The 21904-nt window shown below is 53.8% G+C and overlaps 1 protein-coding gene across 1 annotated transcript in view; it reads right to left on the bottom strand.

Annotated features, from left to right (window-relative positions):
- The window catches only part of Kcnh1 (potassium voltage-gated channel subfamily H member 1), a 265929-nt gene that overhangs the window by 224737 nt on the left and 19288 nt on the right, over positions 1–21904 (bottom strand). Inside the window, exons 3-5 of the mRNA XM_055609189.1 lie at positions 15814–15937; positions 12579–12685; positions 900–1028 (exon numbers count right to left, since the gene is read on the bottom strand). Coding sequence (XP_055465164.1) covers positions 900–1028; positions 12579–12685; positions 15814–15937 — 360 coding nt within the window. The remainder of the gene's footprint in view (positions 1–899; positions 1029–12578; positions 12686–15813; positions 15938–21904) is intronic.

A 21904-nucleotide genomic window follows, 5' to 3' on the forward strand; every position in this document is an offset into this window, starting at 1 on the left:
GCGCGCAACACTGTGCCCTGACGTATCCTTTAGTCTTTTCCCCATCAAGAGCAGACATGAGCGTCCACAGTGGCTGCCTACGTAGCCTCCCCATACGATGTGCCTCGACTCGCCTGTCCCGAGAGCATCTCCCCATTGTGCCCAGGAAATGCACTCACCCTCCCATATCCTAACCCCAGCTCTGCAGCTCAGTCTTTGTCACATCCAGGGTGATGAGGCCATTAGTCATGTGTGTCCACTTAGACACGTGTACGGGGGTCAGAGCAGAATATGACTGCGCCAGCTTCTCCCTGAATGTTTGACAGCTCAAATAAATAAATTCAGCTCACTTTTTTGTTTCAAGACCACAGCAGGCACACAGCTGTTTGTCCACATCTGCCTTCCTGGCAGCTCCCCTTCCAGGCTCATCATTCCTTCATTTCTAGTTTTGATCTGAAGAGGCTGCCACAGGTCAGACCCACAAACTTCCTTTATCCACAAGGAAGTCAGGTAAACGTGGCTACGCCTGCCCTGTGTGGCGACTGTGAAAACCCATCAAGAGCTATACAGCTCGTACAAGCGATTGCCTAGCACGAATAAGGCTGTGGGGGAAGGGACGAAGGAAAAATGAAGGCCGCCAAAAGAGTGGTGGTGAGGTCAGCCGTGCCCGGCTGCTTTCTTCCATCAAACTGTAACTACAAGATGGGTAACTGAAAATGCTTTACCAGTGTTTTCTGTCTCTCTCTTCCCCAAGCAGATTGGCACAGTACCCAAAACAAACCAAGATCATGTCACTGTGCAAGACTGCCTTGGCGACCTCAGAGTCTCTGCAGCAAAAGCGAGAGTCAAGGGCGGGCCGGCAGGAGGGCAGGCGGGCGGGCATGCATATAAATGTGCTTGCATAGACCAGATTTACGAACCTTTGCACGAGTCGTCCTCGATCGGCTGCTTGAACGCGGTGATGTCACTGAAAGTGCAGAGGAACAGAACCACTTTATCCTGCTCATTCCGGATCGGAGCGATCTTCACAAAAAACCACACGGGTGTCCCTGCAGGGAGCACGGAGAGGGCGGTCAGCCGTTGGCATCCTCATCTGAGGGCGGGGGAATCAGGACTCGGGAACGACCAGATACGAGTATGAATTCATGGCTGAACATTCTCTCAGCGTCCCTTTTTTCTTGCTGGGATGAAAATATGGCGGGGACTTTCTTACAGTCACATAACCGTGTACGTAGGGTCTGAACCCTCATCAGCGCTCAGGAAAGACTCTAAATTAGGCCTCTGAAAACAATGTGACAGCAAAATGTCCCAGCTGAGTGGACACTGCCAGCCACCAGCACGCGCTGCCGCAGCTCAAGGCCCCAAGGTCCTCCTGCAGCTTCTGAACCAATCGGCCCCGCATGCCTGCTTGGGCAAGCATGGTCCCTCTCCCTCCAAATCCAAAACATCCCACACAACAGCAAACTGTAGACAGCCTAGAGAGGCCGCCACAGGATTCCCACCGCTCCACGCTGGACCGCACAGTGACATGAGAGCCTGGGGACGCACGCGGCGGTTTGGAGGGCTGTCTGCTGGGCTGAAGACTTCCGAGGAAGGACCCTACCCGCAAGGGTCTACAAGGTCTTTCTTTGGCTTCCAATAATAATAGTAATTAGTGAAAGAAAAGAACTGCTTCCCTATTTGTGCCAGCCGCCTCACCAAGAATAACCAATCTAACATGTGCCCAGAGGGTAAATGAGCCACAAAAGCCATAGCACCAAAGCCAGGCACCTAGTCCACGCCACCAAAGCCACGGGCACCACGTCACTGAAGTCCCAGCACCAAAGCCACCTAGTCCACGCCACCAAAGCCACGGGCACCATGTCACTGAAGTCCCAGCACCAAAGCCACCTAGTCCACGCCACCAAAGCCACGGGCACCACGTCACTGAAGTCCCAGCACCAAAGCCACCTAGTCCACGCCACCAAAGCCACGGGCACCATGTCACTGAAGCCCCAGCACCAAAGCCACCTAGTCCACGCCACCAAAGCCACGGGCACATACATTCTTCTCTATCTGTCTCCCAAAGCAGCATCTAGCATGACAGAACTTCATAACCAGCTGCCAAATTTTTCATATTTGGGATATTTTACAACTGTGATGGCTACATCTGTGAACCTGACACAACCTAGACTCCCCTGAGGAGTCTCAGTGAGGGAGTGCCTGCTTGGAGTCGGCCTGTAAACACGTCAGGGCTGTCTTAACTGCGCTAACTGCTGTGGCCCAGCCTACCGTGAGGGGCCCCTATGCAAAGGGTCCCGGACTGTCTTGAGTGTGGAGACTCAAGCTCCACACTAGCAAGTCAGTCAGTGGTGCCAAAGCATTCAGCTCTCTGCTCTCGGCCTCAGACAGGACGGGACCAGATGTGTGAAGTTCCTGCCTTGACTTCCTCACAGCAATGGATGTAAGCTGGAGTTACAGGTGAAAGAAGCACCCGACGCTGCTTTGGTCAGGGTATTGTAGCCCAGCAACAAAAATGAAATTAGAACAGTAACACTTTCAGAATGAAGTCCATAGCTATTTCACTGCGTGGATAGGCACCTCATGGCTTCCCCATTCCAGGCACTGTGCTCAGCATTTCAGAGTTTATGAGACCCAGAGCAGGCAATGCACACAATCTCAAAGGTGGGAATAGATGCCCGGGGCTGCCATAGTCACATCAGACTCTGGACAGACAGACACTGGAGTTGGTCACTCACCCTGACAATAGCCTATTGACTTGGACGTATCATCTACTCACATGTGAGTATGAATAAGCCTAACTGCAAAAGCAGCCAGAAAACAGTTCAGATAACAAAAGTCCTCCCTGCATGTTGGTTACAGAAATTCAGCTCCATGGCTAACGCTCATCTTCCTCCTCTCTGTATAATTTTAACTGCCTGATTATGGGTGCTCTGAGAAAGCAGGCAGATTATAATACCACGCAAAAAAAAAGCAGGTTTCAAAAGAAAACCCACAGTACAAAAAGAATTCGAAATCACAAAAATATGGCCTTGGAATTATCCACTCTTTTTAGAAGGTTTGTGTAACTGCACCTTCCAGGACCTCTGCAGAACTTGTGGGACCTGACGCCTTCGGCACTTTAGCAAGACAGCATGACAGCACCAAGCGCAGGTGGCCGTATTCAACTGGCAACACAGCAGACAAGTCAGGAAAACACTCTACACAGCTTTTTCAAATGGAAATCAGGAAGCACTCCTACTTTATCAAGCTAAGGTCAAACCAGAAGAGAGGAGCCTAGGAGCCCTTCTCCAGCCTCTTACGCCTTCCTGCAGGCTTCAGTCCTCTGACCTCCCCCATGCTGCCCCAACCCGCTGGGCCGCAAGCCTCAGGAGCGTTCAGTATGGCCGCACCACCAAGTCTTTATATTCCAACTGCCAAGACTTGCAAGAACCCACCGCACTGAGGTCTCTCAGGTTGGGGAACCTCCGCCATGTTTCCACAGTTGATGCTCATCATGAACCCCCACTTCTCAACAGAGTACTTTGTGCCCCTCCCCACCAGCTCTGCTCGCTGTCATTTCGAGAAATAAATGTCCCCCGATTAAACACATATCGTTCTGGTTGTCCCCTTATCTAAATAGAGAGCTGGCATCCAAAGTTCACATTACCAGCAGGGCATGGTGGGACACGCCTGAAATCCTAGCACTCAGGGAGGCAGAGGCAGGCAGATCTCTGTGAGTTCAAGGCCAGCCTGCTCTACAAAGCAAGCTCAGGATAGCCAGGGCTACCCAGAGAAACCCTATGTCTCAGGGCTTGGGGCGGGGGGTGTCGCATTGCCTTAGAGTGGTCCCCAGGGCTGGTAAGGAGGCAGGAACCTCCTTTTCCTGGTGTGCAGTTTCCTTTGGATATCTTTCCATGTGACCCCAAGGCTTTTCCTCAGACTGTTAATTTAGGAGACAAGAACTCTTCTCCATTCTGCTGCCCTATTTTATAAATGGTGGGAAGAACACAAAGGGTAGGGTGATGGCCAGTGGGAGGAGAGGCCTGTGGCTCTCTAGCTACCTGTGACAGGTGGAAAAGGCTGTGTACACGCAGGGCTGAAACCTTTCCCACAGATACAAACTGCCCCCAGGATTAGTGTCCCAGGCAGAGCACTGACATTTTCGTCTAGCTCTTAAGTCTCAGACGGTTCTGATAACGGATGGGGAATTGCCCCCGCCTAAAAAAAAAAAAAGAAAAAAAAGAAAAGCCAACCTTAACAAGTAGGGACTGCTTCTTGAACAGATCACAGCCCAGTCTGTGGACAGGAGGCAGGAGTCTCCACCTACTTTCTGCGGTTTTACCGCCCTGCCTGCCATCCCAGTGGTAGCTGTGTGCCAGGCAGTCGTCGCTGAGCGTGCAGCAAGCTGGCAGGCTGGATTCTCTAGGAGGGACAGCTGAGTTTCAGGGACGTCAGTCCCACGGCAGTCTTCCCAGACACTCGGGCCTGCCCCAGCCCCAACTATCAGCAAGAAAGCGAGTGGCACAGATCAACTTTTCACGTCTGGAAATGTTCCAGAAGGAAGAAGAGGCCTCCAGCACGGACCAGAGACTCCAACCCCATCCCTCCTCATGGCAAAGCGTTTTCATGTGGAGCAGCGTCACTCAGGCAGGCTCTTGGTAGATGAGGGGCCACAGACCTTCCAGGGTCTGAGCCCCACCACCGCGCCTCCCTCTCTGGAGGTCTTAGGGAGAGTCAGGAAGCCTTTGGCTCTTGGGTTGATCTTCCTGCTGGCAGAGGCCACATCAGACGGACTCCAGAGGCCTCAGAGCCCAGAACTGCGGCAGGACCACCCCACTGTGATTTGGGCCAGTGCACAGCAGAACCCAGACATGCACAGCAGAGACGAGCAAACATCTGACCCCCGTTCCTGTGCCGAGGAAGACGGAGGTGCTAGCACAGCAAGGCAGCAGCCCACAGTGTTGCTGGTGGAGGGGGTCCATTCCAGGCAAAAGACAGTCAACAGGAGGTGAATTCCAGGTCAGACACCGCTACTCGTTCATTCTGATCCCCATGTGCAAAGAAGCGGCATCTCCTACCACTCAGCCTGGCCTTAGCACGTCCTCAACTCTGGCAGCCAGATAACAAGACACAGGCTTTGACATACGAGGTTGACATACAAGAGGCTTCGGCCCCTCTACATTCTCCTTGGGCCTCCTAGGGACCCCACATCACCAGACCTCTGTGCACCGGGGTCACGTTCAGCAGCAGAGCAGCCCACGCCATTCTGAGCACCTCTAGGGAAGAGCTGCACCAGGCTGGGCCACACCGACAGGTCCAGAAACTGGACTGAGGAACAGCAGCCTGCCCACGAGCAGACCGTTTGCTGCAGGATAACCGCCCTGAGAGGAAGGACAGCCTGGGGTGGGAGGCCGCCACGCCTGGCCGCGGCCACTCGGCTTCTCTCAGCATCATTCCCCACTTGTAAAATAGGAGAGACCTCCCTAAGATCAAGTAAAAATAAACACATGGGTGTTTGAACTACCACCCCCCTTTCCTTCCTCCTCGCCAACCCTTCTTCTAACCCTGCAATCCTCAGGGCTGCTTGAATGATTTAAAAGAAAACCTCTCCAAGTGTCTCGCTCTGTTCTGATTATCAGAGAAATGGCCAAGCTGGGAAGCCAAGGCTTAGCCCTCCACGGAATAAAGAACGTTAAACAAAACCTAAACGATTGGGGGTGACACTGTCCGCAGATGAGACAGGAGAGCTGAGGAAGACGCCAGACCTCATGCTGAATGTATAAATGAGATGCAGTCCAGTCGGAGGCACAGTGGGGCTCACATGCTCTTCTTGAGAGCTTGGTAAGTTGAATTCAACTCGAATATCAAAATAGAGGCATAAGCGTGGCCTTAGGAGAAAAATATGACAATGACTACCTACTATGATAATGAAGCATCCATAGGACTATCTGCAAAACAACTATGAAAACCTCACCCTTGCCAGATGGTAGCACAGGCCTTTAATCTCAGCATTTGGGAGGCAGAGGCAGGCAGATCTCTGAGTCCAAGGCCAGCCTGATCTACATAGTTCCAGGACAGCCAGGGCTACACAGAAAAACCCTGTCTCAAAGAAAAAAGGAAAAAAAAAAAAAAAGAGGAGGAGGAGGAGACTAAAGGAAAAGAAAAGGGCGCCCTTTACTGAGTCCTCGCAGTAGCCAGGCTCTGACCCCACAGTTCTCTCCCCGCAGCGCTGTGAGGTCAAGAGCTGCTGTAACTTTAACCCTGTTGCAAGCATGGAAACCTCAGGGCTGCATCCAATTCACACAGCGCATGTGCTACAGCACAAGAAGAGAAAGAAACACACAGACGTGAAGCTTTGATACGTATAGAAAAGAATGGGACCTCGGAGAGGCTCAGACGATAAACCTACACAAGTGTGAGCACGTGAATTCAACCTCCATAGCCCGTATGAAGAAGCTGGAGTGGGCCACACATGTAATCTGAGCACTGGGGAAGAGACCTGGCCAGCCAGGCAGCTCCGCAAGCTGCAGCCCAGCGAGAGATGCTGACTCCAAATACCAGCTGGAGGACTCCGACAGAACACCTGAGATTGTCCTCTGGCCTCTTCAGGCGCGCACACATACACACACACACCCCTGCACAGACACGAACATACATGTATTCATACCCATGCACAGACAAGAGCACACACAAGCAAGTGCACACACACGAACACACACAAAAGAAGAAAAGGGAACTAGAAATTAGGAAAAACAACACTATGGCAACTGAATGAGAAATATATACGTGCTAACCTCGCAAAATATATTCCAAATTGTCTACTATTCTAAGGGGCACTTTAACAGAACTAGCAGAGGAGCACAACAGAAAGGAAAAAGCACTTTTATTTCTCGGGTAAGGAAAGGAGTTCCCCATCACTCTATAAAATTCAGAAACATGAAGGGAAACACATCTGCCAGATGTTGTGTGCAAACCTTTAAAGCCAGCACTCTGGAGCGGAAGTGGGCAGATCTGTGTGGCTTTGAGGCCAGCCTGGTCTACGGGGAGGTTCAGTCCCTGGAGTTACACAGCGAGACCCTGTCCTCAATGGTTTTTTCAGTTCTACATGTCGGGTTTTTTAAGCCTCTAAACATGAAGGAGAATGTTAATGAGGAAAATAGCTCTCTGTGTGTTTAAGATTGACAGCCACAGCGCGCCAGCAGCTCTTCCATAAAAGAAAAGATGAGCCATTTGGAAAATGGACAGAATGTGTTCCTGATTGATCTGCTGCACACTGGTCGCTCCTGGAGGGCAGCACCTTCTCTCCCGTGAGAGTCCAGCTCAGCTCAGCCAGGGCCAAGCTGCCGGCAGAGTCCACTGCTCCACGGCCTGCAGCTCCTTCCGCAAGGCCCGGTCCCGAGCATCTCACGGCTGCCCCAGGCTCCCAGGGACACAGCCACCAGCCACCCCAAACCACAGAGCCGCATGCTGTGTGTGCATGTGTGAGGCGCTCACACACTGACGGGAGGGACATGGGCTTTTACTCAGAGGAAAGGTGTCTTAATTTTCTTGTTTGGAACTGGAGAAAACTAACAGGCCAGCCTAAGAGCAGGCTCATGAGTATTTGCGGATTAGCCCATCCGTGATGGTTATTATCCTTGCAGGAAAACCACACGGCCTCCCGGGGGTGCGGCAACATGACAAGGACACTGTACCAGGAATGCCAGGTTTTCAGACCAGCAGACAATGTCCCAATGTGGAAACCCCGTGCCGCTGAAGCCTCTCGACTCTGCCCCACGCCCCCAAAGCGTAGGGGAAGCTGGTCCTATGCGTAAAGATCCCGTAAACACTGAGGAACTAGAAACGGAGGAGCTGGCCAACATGGCTGGGAAGGTGGGCAGCTCGGTGGCAGCAGCCTTGCTGGGCAGGCAACTGGGGTTCGGGTCCCACACTTTAACCCACTCATGAGACAGAGATGGGGTCCCCAGAGCAAGAGCATCTGAGCACCTATTTCATCGGGGGTTACCTCAGCAAACAACATGGAGTCAGGGAAGACACCAAAATCAACTCTGCCTGCACATGCATGGACATGTGCACACACACACACACACACATTACACTGGCAAGCATGCGCACATACACACACACACACACACACATTACACCAGCAAGCACACACACACACACACACATTACACCAGCAAGCATGCACACACACACACACACACACATTACACCAGCAAGCATGCGCACACACACGCACACACACGCACACACACGCACACACACACACGCATTCGTAAAACACAAATAAGCTTATAAACACCAGCAGGAAAATCACTTGAACTAAATAGAACGGGAAGGCCTAGAATCTGAACACGTAATATTAAAGGTTGATTTTTAACTGGATCAGAAGAACAACAACTCAGTTTCGCTGGTGCCAAAAAGCGGCTAGAGAAAACTTCCCCTTCAACAGTTTGCTCATTTGGGCGTTAGAGCATTCCCTTCTCACGAGCGTGATGGGCAGCCACTCACGCTCGGCAGGGCGGCTGCACAGCGGAACGGTGCCGCCTGGCAGACGCCGCTGGCGCAGCAACTGTCACCCACTAGGGATCAATGCCACCAGAGCATCTGCCCGAGGACACTCACCTTGGCTTCATCCCGTTTTGATTTCCTAGGTTGTGGTTTGGGTTTTGAGACAGTGTCTCAATATGCAGCTCAGGCTAGCCTCAGATTCAATCCTCCTGCCTCAGCCCCGAATGCTGGGGATACGGAGACCACCCTTGGCTCAGCCCTGTCGTCAGTAGGAAAACTTAGAGCCTCATAAACTCCCACTGTGTTACTTTCCTTCCTGCTGCTGAGACACACCTGACAATAACAGCTTGAAGGAGAAGTGGCTCATTTTGGCCCACAGTTTCTGGAAGGCGACAATCCATCGGGCAGAGAAGACACAGCAGCAGAGCATGGAGCCGTCAGGCAGTGAGCGAAAATGAACAGGAAGTGGGGTCAGAATACAAAACCTCAGCGCCACCGGAGGGGTGTACTTCCTCTGTCAAGGTTCCACCTCCTACAGTTCCCAGAACCTTCCAGAACCTTCCCAAAGAGTTCCACCAGCTGGGAACCAAGGGGTCAAACCCATGAGCCTGTGGGGACATTCCATACTCAAACCACAACTCCCCTCCCTGGCAGTGCACACAGTGTGACCAGCTGCCGGGCATCGCCGCGCTGCGTCCCAGTTCCCACATTACACACCACGGAATACCTGCCACCATGCTCTTCTGCGGCCGCCCGGGTCCTCTCCAACCGGAAGCCAAAATAAAGCCTCTTCCCTCAGGCGTCTTCTGGTCAGGCATTTGATTACGCCACCAGAAAACAACTGACATCACTCTCGGGCCCTGCAACTCGTCTCAGAAAGGAAAACGCAAAAGTTGGAACCTTAGGCTCAGGAGCCACAGAACTCTGTAAGTGTAATGAGCCACTCTGGTGGGACCACACAAGACCAACGTGGCAGGAGCAACGTGGAGGGCCGCTGTCCCATGAGACCCTGGCCAAGTAGACGTCCCCGGGCAGGCCAGACTAGCCTTGAACTTGCAAGGGTCCTGGTGTCTGTCTTCTGAGTGCTGGGGTTGCAGTCATGTGCCACCACTGCCAGCCGACCATGAGTCTTGGTGGATCACTCTGCGTGTGTGCGTGTGCGTGTGCGTGGCGCTACGCAGGTGCCGGGAACACAGCTCTGAAATGGGCTCACACGGACGGCAGCTGAGAGTGAGCTTCGCACCTGCCCCAGGCCCACTGCACAGGTGTGCACCTTTCTGTTCACGGGGGCGTTCCCTCACAGGCCGGGGAAGCGCTGCTTTGTGCCTGCCGCCCCTCCACCTGCCCTGCCACGGCTGTGTTCTTGGCCTGACTCATCTCTCCACCAAGCCTGTTAGGAAGAGGTCCTCCGCTCACCTCCTAAATCAGGGTGAAGCGCCCACCCATGGCATCGCCTCCGAACACCTGTGAGCGCACTGTGCGCGCTGGGCAGGCAGACATGGCATCTGTCCTGTGCTGGCGGCAGCCAGGGCCTGACACAGCTGGCCAATAGGAAGAAAGAGCCTGAAATAAGCGCAAGCTCCAGGAGAACTACATAAATCCCGACATCAGCCAATCAGTTGCCACTCCCTCAGGAGGGGGTAAAGTGTGAAAGAAGTTGGGAGACCGAGGTCAGGTTCCAGAGAGAAAGCTGAGGTATTGCTGCTGGGTCCTCAGGTCGTGCCTTCTGTGTTCTGTGCGGGTGCTATTTTTTAACTCGGCTTCACTTGGGGTTCCTTAATGCCTCTACCTCCCTTCCGACACCCCAACACCAGGCAGGAGAGAAAGAAGGCTACAGGGGAGGGGGAGGAGTTCTCTTTAGCTACTTCTGCCTGGTTAGGGTCACTGGTTCTCTGGGAAAAGAGCAGTCTCTGTCATCAGAATACCTAGCAGCCCGGCAAAGGCGGCTGGACGAACAAGCAACCTTCCTCCTCCTCCGTGTTCTCGAAGCCTCCTCCCACTACCGGAGCTCTGGTATTTACAGTCCTCACGGTTAAACTGTCTCCAGCTGGCAAAGACCACGCCCCTGCTCTAAGCAGTAATCAGCTGTGGACAAACTAAAATCCTGCACGTGGGATTAAAACAAAAACATGTATCCATGTCATGAGCCAAAATGTCCACAACAAGGGCCCATGACTCAACTGAGCAAACACCGGGCACCGTATGACTCGGGATAGAGATTTAAATTTCATCCATGGCCACTTGGGAGGGCTGAGGGGACCAAGCATTTTAAACAGTGCAGACTCGTGTAGAGTTTATCTGCTAAAGGAAGGGAGGGGAAACCAGGTGAGCGATGATTCTTGGAGAGTTTTGGTGGGTTGGTGGTGGTGGTAGTGTTTGCGTTTTGGTTTTCTGGGATTTGTTTGGGGAGAGGATGGATGGCTTTTTAAGACAGCGTTTCCCTGAGTAACCCTGGCTGTTCTGGAACTCACTCTGTAGACCAGGCTGGCTTTGAACTGGCAGAGATCGCCTGCCCCTGTCTCCGAGCGCTGGGATTACAGGTGTGCACCACCACCGGTGTTTGGAGAGTTTCGCATCAACTTAAAAGCAGAGCTCAGGTCAGCGAGCTAAGCTCAGAGACTTCACCTGTCTCCACAGCCTCCACAGCCTCGGGGGCTCCTTCAGCCGAGCAGGTGGTCAGTCATGGAGAGCCTGCCAAGCTCAAAGCTCCCACTTGTAGTGCAGGGGGGGCCTCGGCAGGCAGGGCCTCAGAGAGCAGGGAGCCCCCCCTTTCATCTTCACTCCCCCTGAGGCCTGTGCCCACCAGAAGGAATATAAAGTAATTAGCAATATAAAATATAAAATAATTAGCAATTTAAGCTGCGTCTCCTTCTGTCTCCCTTGTGTTCCATTGCGTGGCTGGATTTGGGCAAGCTGAATGTATCCTCTAATGAGGCTTTGAAACTCTTAAGCAAACTACAAAAGCAGGGCACTCTATGAGATGCCCCTGCCAGTTCCCGCTCTGCCCCCTGAGCAAGTCACACCGCTCAGTACACAAAGGCTCCGGTGTGTTAGCTCAGAGCCCACGCGCCGCCCCGTCTCCTTGAGAAGGGTGCTGTGGGTGTGCTCCCGGTAAGCCCTTCGGCTTGGAGCTGTATCACCCTAAGGGGAGGACCAGCATGAGCCCTCACCATCCACCACCTCATTCTCCCTAGAGCTAACCCTGAGGCGGAAAGGAGACCGGCTAGCTGAGGCAACGGTTCCTGCGGACAGCTGGCTCGCAGCGGCCAGGGCGCAGCTCTACACTCAACATCTGCATAACCACCAAGCCAACAGTTCCCTCGGCATTCTGGACAGACGGGAGCATAGTCCCGATGCTTCCAGAGCAAACTGCCACCCCCGAGCCTAGAACAACACCCAGTGAACACACCCCAGGCCCCATCAGGGCGCTCTGGAAATGGTACTTGAACCATAGACCTGCTCATCAATCCTAATGTTGTTAAGGTTCTTCACTGGCCCGTGTGCGTGTGTGTGACACACGAGCGTGCGTGTCTGCATCTATGTGCACGCGTGTATGCAGGTGCACGTGTGTGTGCGTGGGTGTGGAGACAGACTAGAGGCTGACGCCAGCTGCCTTCCTCGATCAGAGTATAATTACTCATGAGCGAAGCAGAACCAGGGCCTGAGGGTGCGGCTCAGGGGTGGACTGCCTGCCTGGCGCACAGGCCCCGCTGCGTTTGCCTGCAACACAGCCACCACGAGGGAGGAGTCCCGCTGTGGCGCGTGCTCACCTTCCTCGCTTCCTAGGATGCTCGCCTGTTAGCAAGAAGACAGGTAAGAGAAAGCCGAGCTCTGCACTTGCACGGCCTCTGACTTCATTGTGGAGTTGGCAGAGGGGACTGTGGCCAAGACAAACACGAACGCACAAGGCAGCGAGATGCAAGGAGAGAAGGACGCGCTGCTCCCTGCTGCCTTCCACAGCCCCAGGAACCAACAGGAAAACACCAGCAGATGGAGTCTCCCTCGTTAGCCACATACAGTAACCAGCGGAGGGAGAGAAGGAAAGCAGGCAGCCACCGAGGCGAGGCCTCGCACGGGGAAGGGCTCGGGGGTCGGACACTCACTGTTCTTCTTGTACATCAGGATCTCGAAGGAGTTCATCTCATAGTTCTCCAAGGTCTGGCGCACCTTCTCGACCGTGTCCTTGTCAGTCAGCTCCCCATACATGAAGCTGAAAGTCAGCAAAAGGCCATCAGCAAGTCAGCAAGTCTTTGTCCGTGTGCAGGCTCATGCGAAAGCCCTGTTCCACGCCCACACGTGAGTACACACATATGTATGAACACAGGTACACTCACACACACGTGAACACACACGAACACATGTGCGCTGACACACCCGTGAACACTCATGCACATACAAAGCCTACATGCACACACCGTGAAAACTTAATTGAATTTAAGAAGACTCATCGATTTAACCGTGTGTTTAAGGAAAGCCTCCACTTTCCCACTTCGGCCCCTGTAAACTGAGCTTCTATGACAGACACTTGAGAGATCGGCAGACGTGAAAACCGAAGGATGAGTGCCGCAGTGCGCCGGGGCGGGCACTCGAGTAGTGACAGGCTCCTGGGCGGTGAGCACTAGTGGGATCTCAGCGCTGGGAAATGGGCTGGGAAGGGCGTGCACCAGGCAAGTCAGCGTGCGCCACCCAGAAAGGTCAGAGGTCATCCTGGAACTGGGCGTGTGTGTCAGCAACACATGACAGGAGAGACCGTGGCGCTCTCAGCTTTGAGGGTAACTAACACTTGAGCCTGTCACTCACTGGAGACTAGGGGAAAGATGACTGGGTAAATGTGAACCAGAGAGAGAGAGAGCAAAAAGGCGGCACAGCCTGGTACTCTGACATAGAGATGCGGCCGGGGAAGGACCGAAGGTTCTGCACAGTCTGTGCCGCTTCTCCAGCCTCCTCGCCCTCGGCAAAGACAACAGCACTGGGTGGAAGGCAGTGAGCCAGTAAAATCCTAGGAGCCTTTAATAACATCTTCCTGCTGCCCGACTTTGGAGAGAAGCAGCCTAAGGACGTAAAGACGCAGTGCGCAGAGGAAGACGGGCGAGTCTCGGGAGGGGCGGGCGCCGCCTGGGAGCCCCAGCTCCAGCAGAGGCAGGAAGGACGCCAGGGCCGTCCCACTTCCCGAGATCTACCTCCAGCCTACTCACCCCGGCCCAGCCTCCCAGGGGCACACAAAACCCTCAGCCAGGTGGGATGGCCAGGGCACAGGACACTAACAAGCTGCAAGGAAGACACACATGGAAGTTGTGCTCTCCGACACCAGCACCCAGGGTCAGGCGGGCATCCCTGACACCCTGGGCCTTTAGGCAACAAGGGGGGAGAGCACAGAGACCCTGCCGCGGCCTAAGGCTGTGCGGAAACATGGGAGAGCAGACGAACCACGCATCTCCCATCGGCTAATGCTGTGCACAGATGTATTCTTGCTTCCTCATGAGAACCCGACTCATGGAGTCCAGAGAGAAGAAACACCTCAAGAAGTGTACTCTCAGGCTCCTGACCACACACTGGGTCCAGGGCCACACGGGCCTGCAGCGGAGCACCCCCCATGCTGCCCAACTCTGGCACTCAGTAAGGAAACAGTCACAGGCACGGATTCTCTGAGCGTCCTGTCACTTTGTCATTTTATGTTCCTCTAGCCACTGAGATGTGTGACTGACTGTGTGATGTCCTTGTAGCACTTGGCTTTGGGGCTGACTCACAACCCAAATGCCAGGAAAACACAAATCTTGGAAATATCTCTACAAAGAGCAGATCAAGACCAGATCATCCCAGCCTACTGGCCTCTCCTCCCTCCCTCTTCCCCTCCCTCCCCCCCCTCCATGTCTCTCTCTCAGTCATTTTCCTGACGCCTTCATTTAAGGGAAGTGGCAGTACCACCAGAGCTGCCGCTTCCTCGCAGAACCCCATCTCTGAGTCCCCACTGATGAAGAGCAGGCCACACCCATTTGCTCACACACCTCTCCAGGCTGGAGCTCACTGGTGGGTGAACATTACCCGGACATGAAAATGCGCATGTCTGCAGTGTGTAGAACAGAGAAAGGAAAGGCCTGGGCCATCTGGAAGCCACTGGGAGTGTTCAGGTGTCACGGCTGAAAAAATTGCTTAGAACTGTATAAAGGAAAAGTTGGCAACATCAAGGGAATGTCTCTTTCCTGGAGGTGCTACAGCCAATAAAAAGGGGGAACACTGCTCTGGCTGTGCAAAAAAGTAAAGCTAACTCTTGGGACCCGTCAGCCATAAACCTTCGGGTGGAGAAAGACACACAGGGATGGACTCTCAGCAGAAAACAGGAAATACAGGACACTCAGGTACGCCAAAGAAACAACTTCCAGATCTACCAGCAGAAATAAAGCCCTAAACTATCCCCTTGTCAGGCTTGGTGATCTAGAATTTAACAAACTTTAACTAATGTCCAAACATGTAACACCGTTTGTCAGCAGCTACGTGGCTCATCTACCACATGAAAACACAGGCAGCATGGCGAGGCCACACTCCTCGGTGACTTCTTGATTTAGATGATGGCTCCATTCCACACGTCCACCACGGAAGACAGGGCAGGGGCGCCCAGAGGCTGTGCCTAGCCGAGATCCAGCCATGGCTGCTGCCAAGGAGTGCTGGGTGGGGTCCAGGCTGTGTGCTGCCTCGCCACCCCAGGGTCCTGGAGGGGAATCCCTACAGCCGAGCGAGCACAGACGACATGGGATGGCTTCAGGCTGAGGAACAGCTTATGACGGAGGCCCTACCTTGAAATTGCTCTATAAAATGTTCATAAAGTTGTAAAACTTTGCGCTGGGAATGTAGCTCAGCTGATAGAGTGCTTGCCTAAGAGTGCAAGGCCCTGGTTTCGGATGCCAGGCCCAGACAAGCAGCTGTCTGGCACACTCCTGGGAGCCCAGCACTTGGGAGCCTGCGGCAGGTGCAGCAGACTGCAGGGTCATCTTTGGCTACCTAGCAGGTCCGAGGCCAGCCTGAGCTACATGACTGTCTTGATTTCACTAATCAATTTTTAAAATCCTGTTTAATCTTCTAACTCTCACATTAACTTCTATCCTAACCTCATAAACTTTTGAGTTCACATACAGATCTTCCTGCTTTCCGTTCCCCATCTTACTGACTGCTGATTCGTCAGTTGCAGGGGCCGTGTTCTGCTTCCCCGTTGGTTTTCTCAGCACACACCACAGGAGCCACAGCAATAAAAATCCACAAGACATACAGTCAGACACTGAGGCAATCTTCCTCTAGCCAAGAGACTCCAGCCTGCACTCCCGAGAGGAGAGGCGCACGCTGTACCTGCAGGCGCTGCTTTTCTGCATGACCTCGGCGCGGTGGTAGCCGGACAGCTTGCAGAACCCGTCATTGCTGTACACGATGGGCCAATCCACTATCTGAGCATTGCCCAGCACGAAGTTGGTGTCTGTTCCAAAACAAGCAGAGAGAGCACGTGAGGCAAGGCGTGCGCGGGTGCGTGTGTGTGTGTGTGTGTGTGTCTCGGCACGCATGCAGAGGCCAGAGCTCAGTGGAAGGTGTCTTCCCTGACTGACCTCCCTCCACATGTCCCTGGAGCGCTCCGCCTGTGCTGGCCGATGAGCTCCAGGGAGCCACCTGCCTCAGCCCATCCCTCGCTGAGCTGCGGGCACACGGCCCTGCACACAGCCGCTCACACGGGTGGTGTAGCTCAAAGCGAACGCTCTCGTTCACGCAGCAGGCGGGAAGAGAGTGCACGCCACAGGAGGCTGAGACACGAGGGTCCCCACAGCACACTCGAGGCCAGCTCTGACCAAGTAAGACCCCAGCAGAATAATAAAAGAGGGGCCTGGGCAGGAGGCTCGGGAAAGTGACCACTCGCTGTTCGGCACGGCACGAGGAGCGTTGCTCAGACCCCTGAACCCCGTGCCAGGCGCAGTGGTACTTCTCTGTGATCCCAGAACACAGGGGTTGAGACATACACAGAGAGAGAATCCCTGGACCAAGCAGCCTGGCATACATGGCAGTCACCGAGACACATGGACATTCACACACTCACAAACAAGTGAAAAGCCCCAAAGGCCCCCCGCCTCCGACAAGACTGCATGGTGGTTTGAATGAGAGCAGCTCCCATACGCTCGTACAGTTGAACACTTGGTAAGGCTTTTTGGAAAGGGTTAGGAGGGGTGGCCCCATTGGAGTACTGTGTCGCTGGGGGTGAGGTTTAAAGTTTCAAAAGCATCATGCCAGCCTGATCCCTCTCTCTTCCTCTCCGTCTCTTTTTCTCCCTCTCCCTCCCTTTTCCTCTCCCTCTCCCTCTCCTTCTCTTTCTCTCTCCCTCCCTCCCTCTCTCTCTCTCCTTCTCTCTCCCTTTCTCTCTCTCCTTCTCTCTCTCCCTCTCTCTCTCTCCCTCCTGCCCTCTCTCCCTCCCTCTCTTTCTCCCTCTCTCTCCCTCTTTATCCCTCCCTCTCCCCCTCTCTCCCTCTCCCCCCCTCCCTCCCCCCCCCCCCCCCCCCCCCCCCTTCCCTCCCCTTCCCTCTCTCTCTCCCCCCTCTCTCTCCCTCTCTGTCTCCAACTTGTTGCTGAGATGTGAGCTCTCAGCTGCTGCTCCAGCACTAGAGAGTGCTGTCTGTCTGTCTGTCTGCTGCCATGCTTCCCGCTATGCTGTTCCCAGACTCACCTTCTGAGACTGAGCAAGCCCCCAATGAAGTGCCTCCTTTATAAGTTGGCTTGGTCATAGTATTTCATCATAGGAATGGGACAGTAACTAAGACAGCCTACAAGAGACAGTAACGCCAAGAAGCAGGGCCCCTGGCCACCCTGTGCAGAGGTCCAGGCATCTTCTCCACCAGAGAACTTGGCGAGAAGGGGGAAAGCTCCCATCGCAGCATGAAGTCTCAGCAATCGCCACCTTCCTTCCTCTCCCTCTTTCCCCTCCATTCCTCACACTTATTTCCCTTTTGATTCTAACCATAAATAATGGCCTGAAAGCTACTGCGTGGAGCAGTGCTTGCGTGGTAGGGCACACTCACACAGCCTCACGACCTGTCACACGGCATTAGGAGTCCACACCGGTGATGTCTGGCATCACGGAGACTGGCGCCATTAACTGGCATTTGCTCTGAGGTGCGCTTTACTGGACGGCATGATGGGTTTTAACCCTTTAACAACCCTCACAGAGTGGTATTACTAATGAAGCATCACAGTCTCATCTTCTGATTCAGAGGAAACTGAGTGTCCCTGGATGCCCAATAGCAGTTAAATCCAGTGGAGCTGGGACTCCAGGCTGGGTCTGTGTGACTTAAAGCACGCTTTTCATCATTCTGTCCCACAGTCTCCTTTCTCCACCAAGCACTGAAATCAAGCCAACCCTGTGATTTCTCTGCTGAAGTTCTACCATGAGCCTCTTAACTGGTGAATCAGCAGTCCATTCCTGCTGTCCATCCATGACACCCGAAGGCACCCTCAGGACGTGGGTGGGAGACTCCTCCAGAGGCCAGCTTTTCCATCTGCCTTCTCGTGTTTAATCTCACTATCACTTCTTCTCAGAACACTGGTCTATTTCCGGACGACTCCTCCTGCCTCCACACCATCACAGAAGGGACAGATGGGTGAGAGACAGACGGGAGAAGGGAAGGGAAGCTTGTGCCTGGTTCCCTATTTAATCCTCTGGGGTGGGAGAGAATTCTACCTTGGGTGACACTCCCGAGCCCAGCTCTGGTCCACTGGGGAGGGAGAGAGCCAGAGGTTGCCATCTTCCTGTGACTGGTGGTGTGTACAAGAGAGTCTGTCACAGCAGATCCCACAACCAAGGCCTGTGGCTCACGGTGCCCCACACGGTGCCCACACGGTGCTCCCAGCTGGAGGGGATGGGACAGGTAAGACTACAAGTGAACACAAAGGCTAGTGGGGGTAGTGGGAAAAGCGAGAGGGGAGGAAGGACAGAGACACAGAGGGAACAGCAGACTAGACAAAGAGGACAGACAGAACAAGCGAGGTGGGCAGGGGACCAAGTTCTATTTAATCCAGGAGGACAGAACACAAGTTAACCAAGTGTGAACTTGGCACCCACAGTCTCCTGGGCACCCAGAGACTGGCAGGCAGGAAAACACGGACCTGCATTTAGACGTGTGACTCACTACGAGTGTCATTTTGCTTCTACACGAATGTGATTGTGAGGAGGTGGCTGGAAGGACGGGGCTGCTCAGCTGCCTGGTGTTTGTCAAGCCGACACAAACCTAGACATGAGGGAAGCCAGACGGAGACAGGGCCTCGGTCAGCACCGCAGAGCGGCCGTGGGCAGAGCTGTGGGGTGCTTTCTCGGTCAACGATTGATACGGGAGGCCCCAGCTCGCTGTGGGCAGTGCCATTCCTGGGGAGGAGGGCAGAGGTTGCGCAGTACGGTAGAAGAGCAAGATGTCGGAGCAAGCCAGGAAGCAGTGCCCCGCATGGCCTCAGCTTCCCTGCTTCTGGGTTCCTCCTGCCTCAGGGTGAAATAGACCCTTTCCTCCCACGTTGCTTTCCGTCATGGTTTTACTACAATAGAAGCTAACTCGGACTAATGGAAACCCACAAAAGACGCATTTCCCCAGACAACGCCTGCACAGGGAGTCTAGACAGCTGCCTGCCGCAGAACAGACAGGCTCGGGGGTAAGGAGCTAAAAGCCAGAAAAAAAGATAAATGCTCTTGCTGGTGGCCATATCTGCCAAGTAAGATCTGATTAGACAGTGGGAAGAGCACAGCTCTCCTCACACCCGGTGACTCTGGGTGCACTAGTCTCAACTCGGCAAATGGCAACGAAACTTGAAGCCCAACAAACCCTCTTCAGGAGAGCAGCCTGCTACTTGAACAGAGTGTCAAAAAGACAGACAGACACACGCACACACGCACACACACACACACACACACACACACACACACACACACACATCAATGGGACGACAACTAGGGTTCATGGGCCGGAAGAACTCACATCACCCAAAGCGGCCTGCAGATTCAGCGCAATCCCAACCCAAGCCCCAGTGGCATTTCACAAAAGCATAAAGACGGTCTTAAGAGGGATGGAGAACTGTTCAGCTCATCCAGAAATACCCATTGTCTGCAGCTCTACTGTGTGGAGACGCCACAAACGAAGGGGTTGTTTGTCCCTCAGCGTGGGTTCTGCAGTAGTCAGACTGACACAGCTTATAAGAGCGCACTACAGTGCCGTTCTGCTGGGCGTGTGTGTGTGTGGGTGTGTGTGTGTGGGTGTGTGTGTGTGAACACCCCACTCTGTGAAGACTCCGTGAAGACTCTGTGAAGACTCCGTGAAGACCCCACTCCATGCAGACTCTGCTCAGCATCTTGGTCCCAGTGAGAATGAAGACAGAACTTGGGTCAGGCGACACCTGCAGCCCACTGTGACAGGCCCTGCCACTCCTGGTTGGCCAGTTCCTGAGAAGGACGGTAACTCATGGTCTAGTCGCCGATGCCAAGGTTCCCGGGGAAGACAAATGCTCCCGAGCGCTACAATCCAAGCGGACAGTGATACACTGAAACTATACCGTCGCCTCACATGGCTGCCCCAGATGGCTCCTCTGAGTGAAAGCCCTTTGACACAAAAGCAAACAAGACTCTACCACACTAACAAAGACCAGGTCACTGACTTCCTGACTCCTGGCCCTGCCTGAGTTCACTGCAGAGGAAGGGGGCACCGTGAGCCGCTGGCCTCTGTTAGCAATGGAAGGGTCCTTTTGGCTGGCTCCATTCTCTAAAAACAAGACCAGCACCTTCTATGCCGGGGCGCCCCTGCCTTTGCCATCACGCCAGCAGCTAAGGTGACACAGGCGGTCCCCAGCGTCTGCATCCCCCTGTCCGTCACTGTGTCCTCCTCTCCCTCCAGTCTGTTGGGCCTGTCACAGCCTCCTCTGCAGTAAAGCTGCTGCTGTGCCAACCTCAGTCCCAGCTGCCTAGACAGTCTCAGGGTCTTGTCCTGAGACCTTTCTGCTTCCGCGACCTTGGGAGCCCTGAGCAGTCATGTAAGTTCAGCTAGGCCACTGGAGAGTCTGAAACGGAGGCCAGCCAGTAAACAGAGGTCCTGGTACTACACAAGGAACCAAGGAATATACTCAATGATTAAAAAAAAAAAACAGCAACAGAGAGTTAAGGAATAGAAGCCACCCTACCAAAACGCACATCGAATGGCTGTGAAGGTGGGGAAGGTGGCTGGTGCCAAGCCTGACACCCTCGGTTTGAGCTCTCAGAACTACGTGGTCAGAGAAAAACAATCCCTGCAAGTTGTCCTCTGACCCACACATTCACAACAGCCAAGAGAAGGGAGCAGCCTCTAGTTCCATCACAGATGACCGGGAAAGAAACGTGCACGGAACTTCACCAGCTGTGAACAAGAATGAAATCGTGACTCTTGTGGAAAGGTGAATGGAACTGGAGATCACTGTGTCTTCAGAGAGTGCATGCTTTCTCTCCAATGCTGACTCTATATGTAAGTGCTGTGCGTGTGCGTGTGCGTGTGCGTGTGCGTGTGTGTGTGTGTGTGTATCTGTGTTGAAGATAGAAAGACAATGTAGAGGAAGAAAGAGAGTGCAAAGGGAATAACAGGATCCCTGTGACGTGTAAGCAGAAGCAGGGTCCCTGTGCGGAGGAAGGCTGTCAGCAGGAGCAGATAAGAACTGGGGAAGGGATGCATGAGAATAAGCTTCTGTGTATAAAGAGTCAGACTGAACTCACTACTTTGCACGCTCACTTCGAAGCATGCATAGAGGGGCAATAGTGGCACCCACAGGGAAGCGGCGACCAACAGCTCTCTAGTGGGGCTCAGGCCTCTCGCAGGAGGGAAGTCATGCCTGGGGCTGGCAACCTAGCCAGCTCCCTGGGCCACTGAGGTCATGGGTCTTAAAAGAGGCGCTGGCTGGACAGGCATAATTCCCAACTACATTCCAAATCGTATTCTTCTACCCGACCCCTCAAAGAAGCTTCTCCTTGAAGGAGATGGAGACCACCCCAGAAAATCACCAATGGACACAAGGCAGAGGCTGACAGCCTGTGGGGAGTCCGGCTCCAATGGACATGTCTATGTCACAGCTCCTGCATGTATGGCTGAGGGAACATCACGGGAAAGGGGGTGGAAAGACTGTAAGAGCCGGAACTCCAGCGTCTGCGGTCAACGTCTCTCCTAGGAATGTCTGCCTCAAGACCAGAACAACAGCCATGTCAACAGACACCCTAACACGGAAGGGGAAATTCTCCGGGTTCCGCCCCTAGAGAAGAACGAGCAGTGACTAATGGAGGGGATTAGCCTCTCCCAAGGATGAGGCCCCCTTTTGTATGTCCAAAAAAGTAATCAGCCTTGAAACTGTATTCACACCAACAAAAACAGACTCAGCGGTTGTATGGTGAACACTCGTGCAGACACCAACA

This window comes from Psammomys obesus, unplaced genomic scaffold (genome assembly GCF_907164565.1).
Source record: "Psammomys obesus unplaced genomic scaffold, mPsaObe1.curated_primary_1811, whole genome shotgun sequence".
Lineage (NCBI taxonomy): Eukaryota > Metazoa > Chordata > Mammalia > Rodentia > Muridae > Psammomys > Psammomys obesus.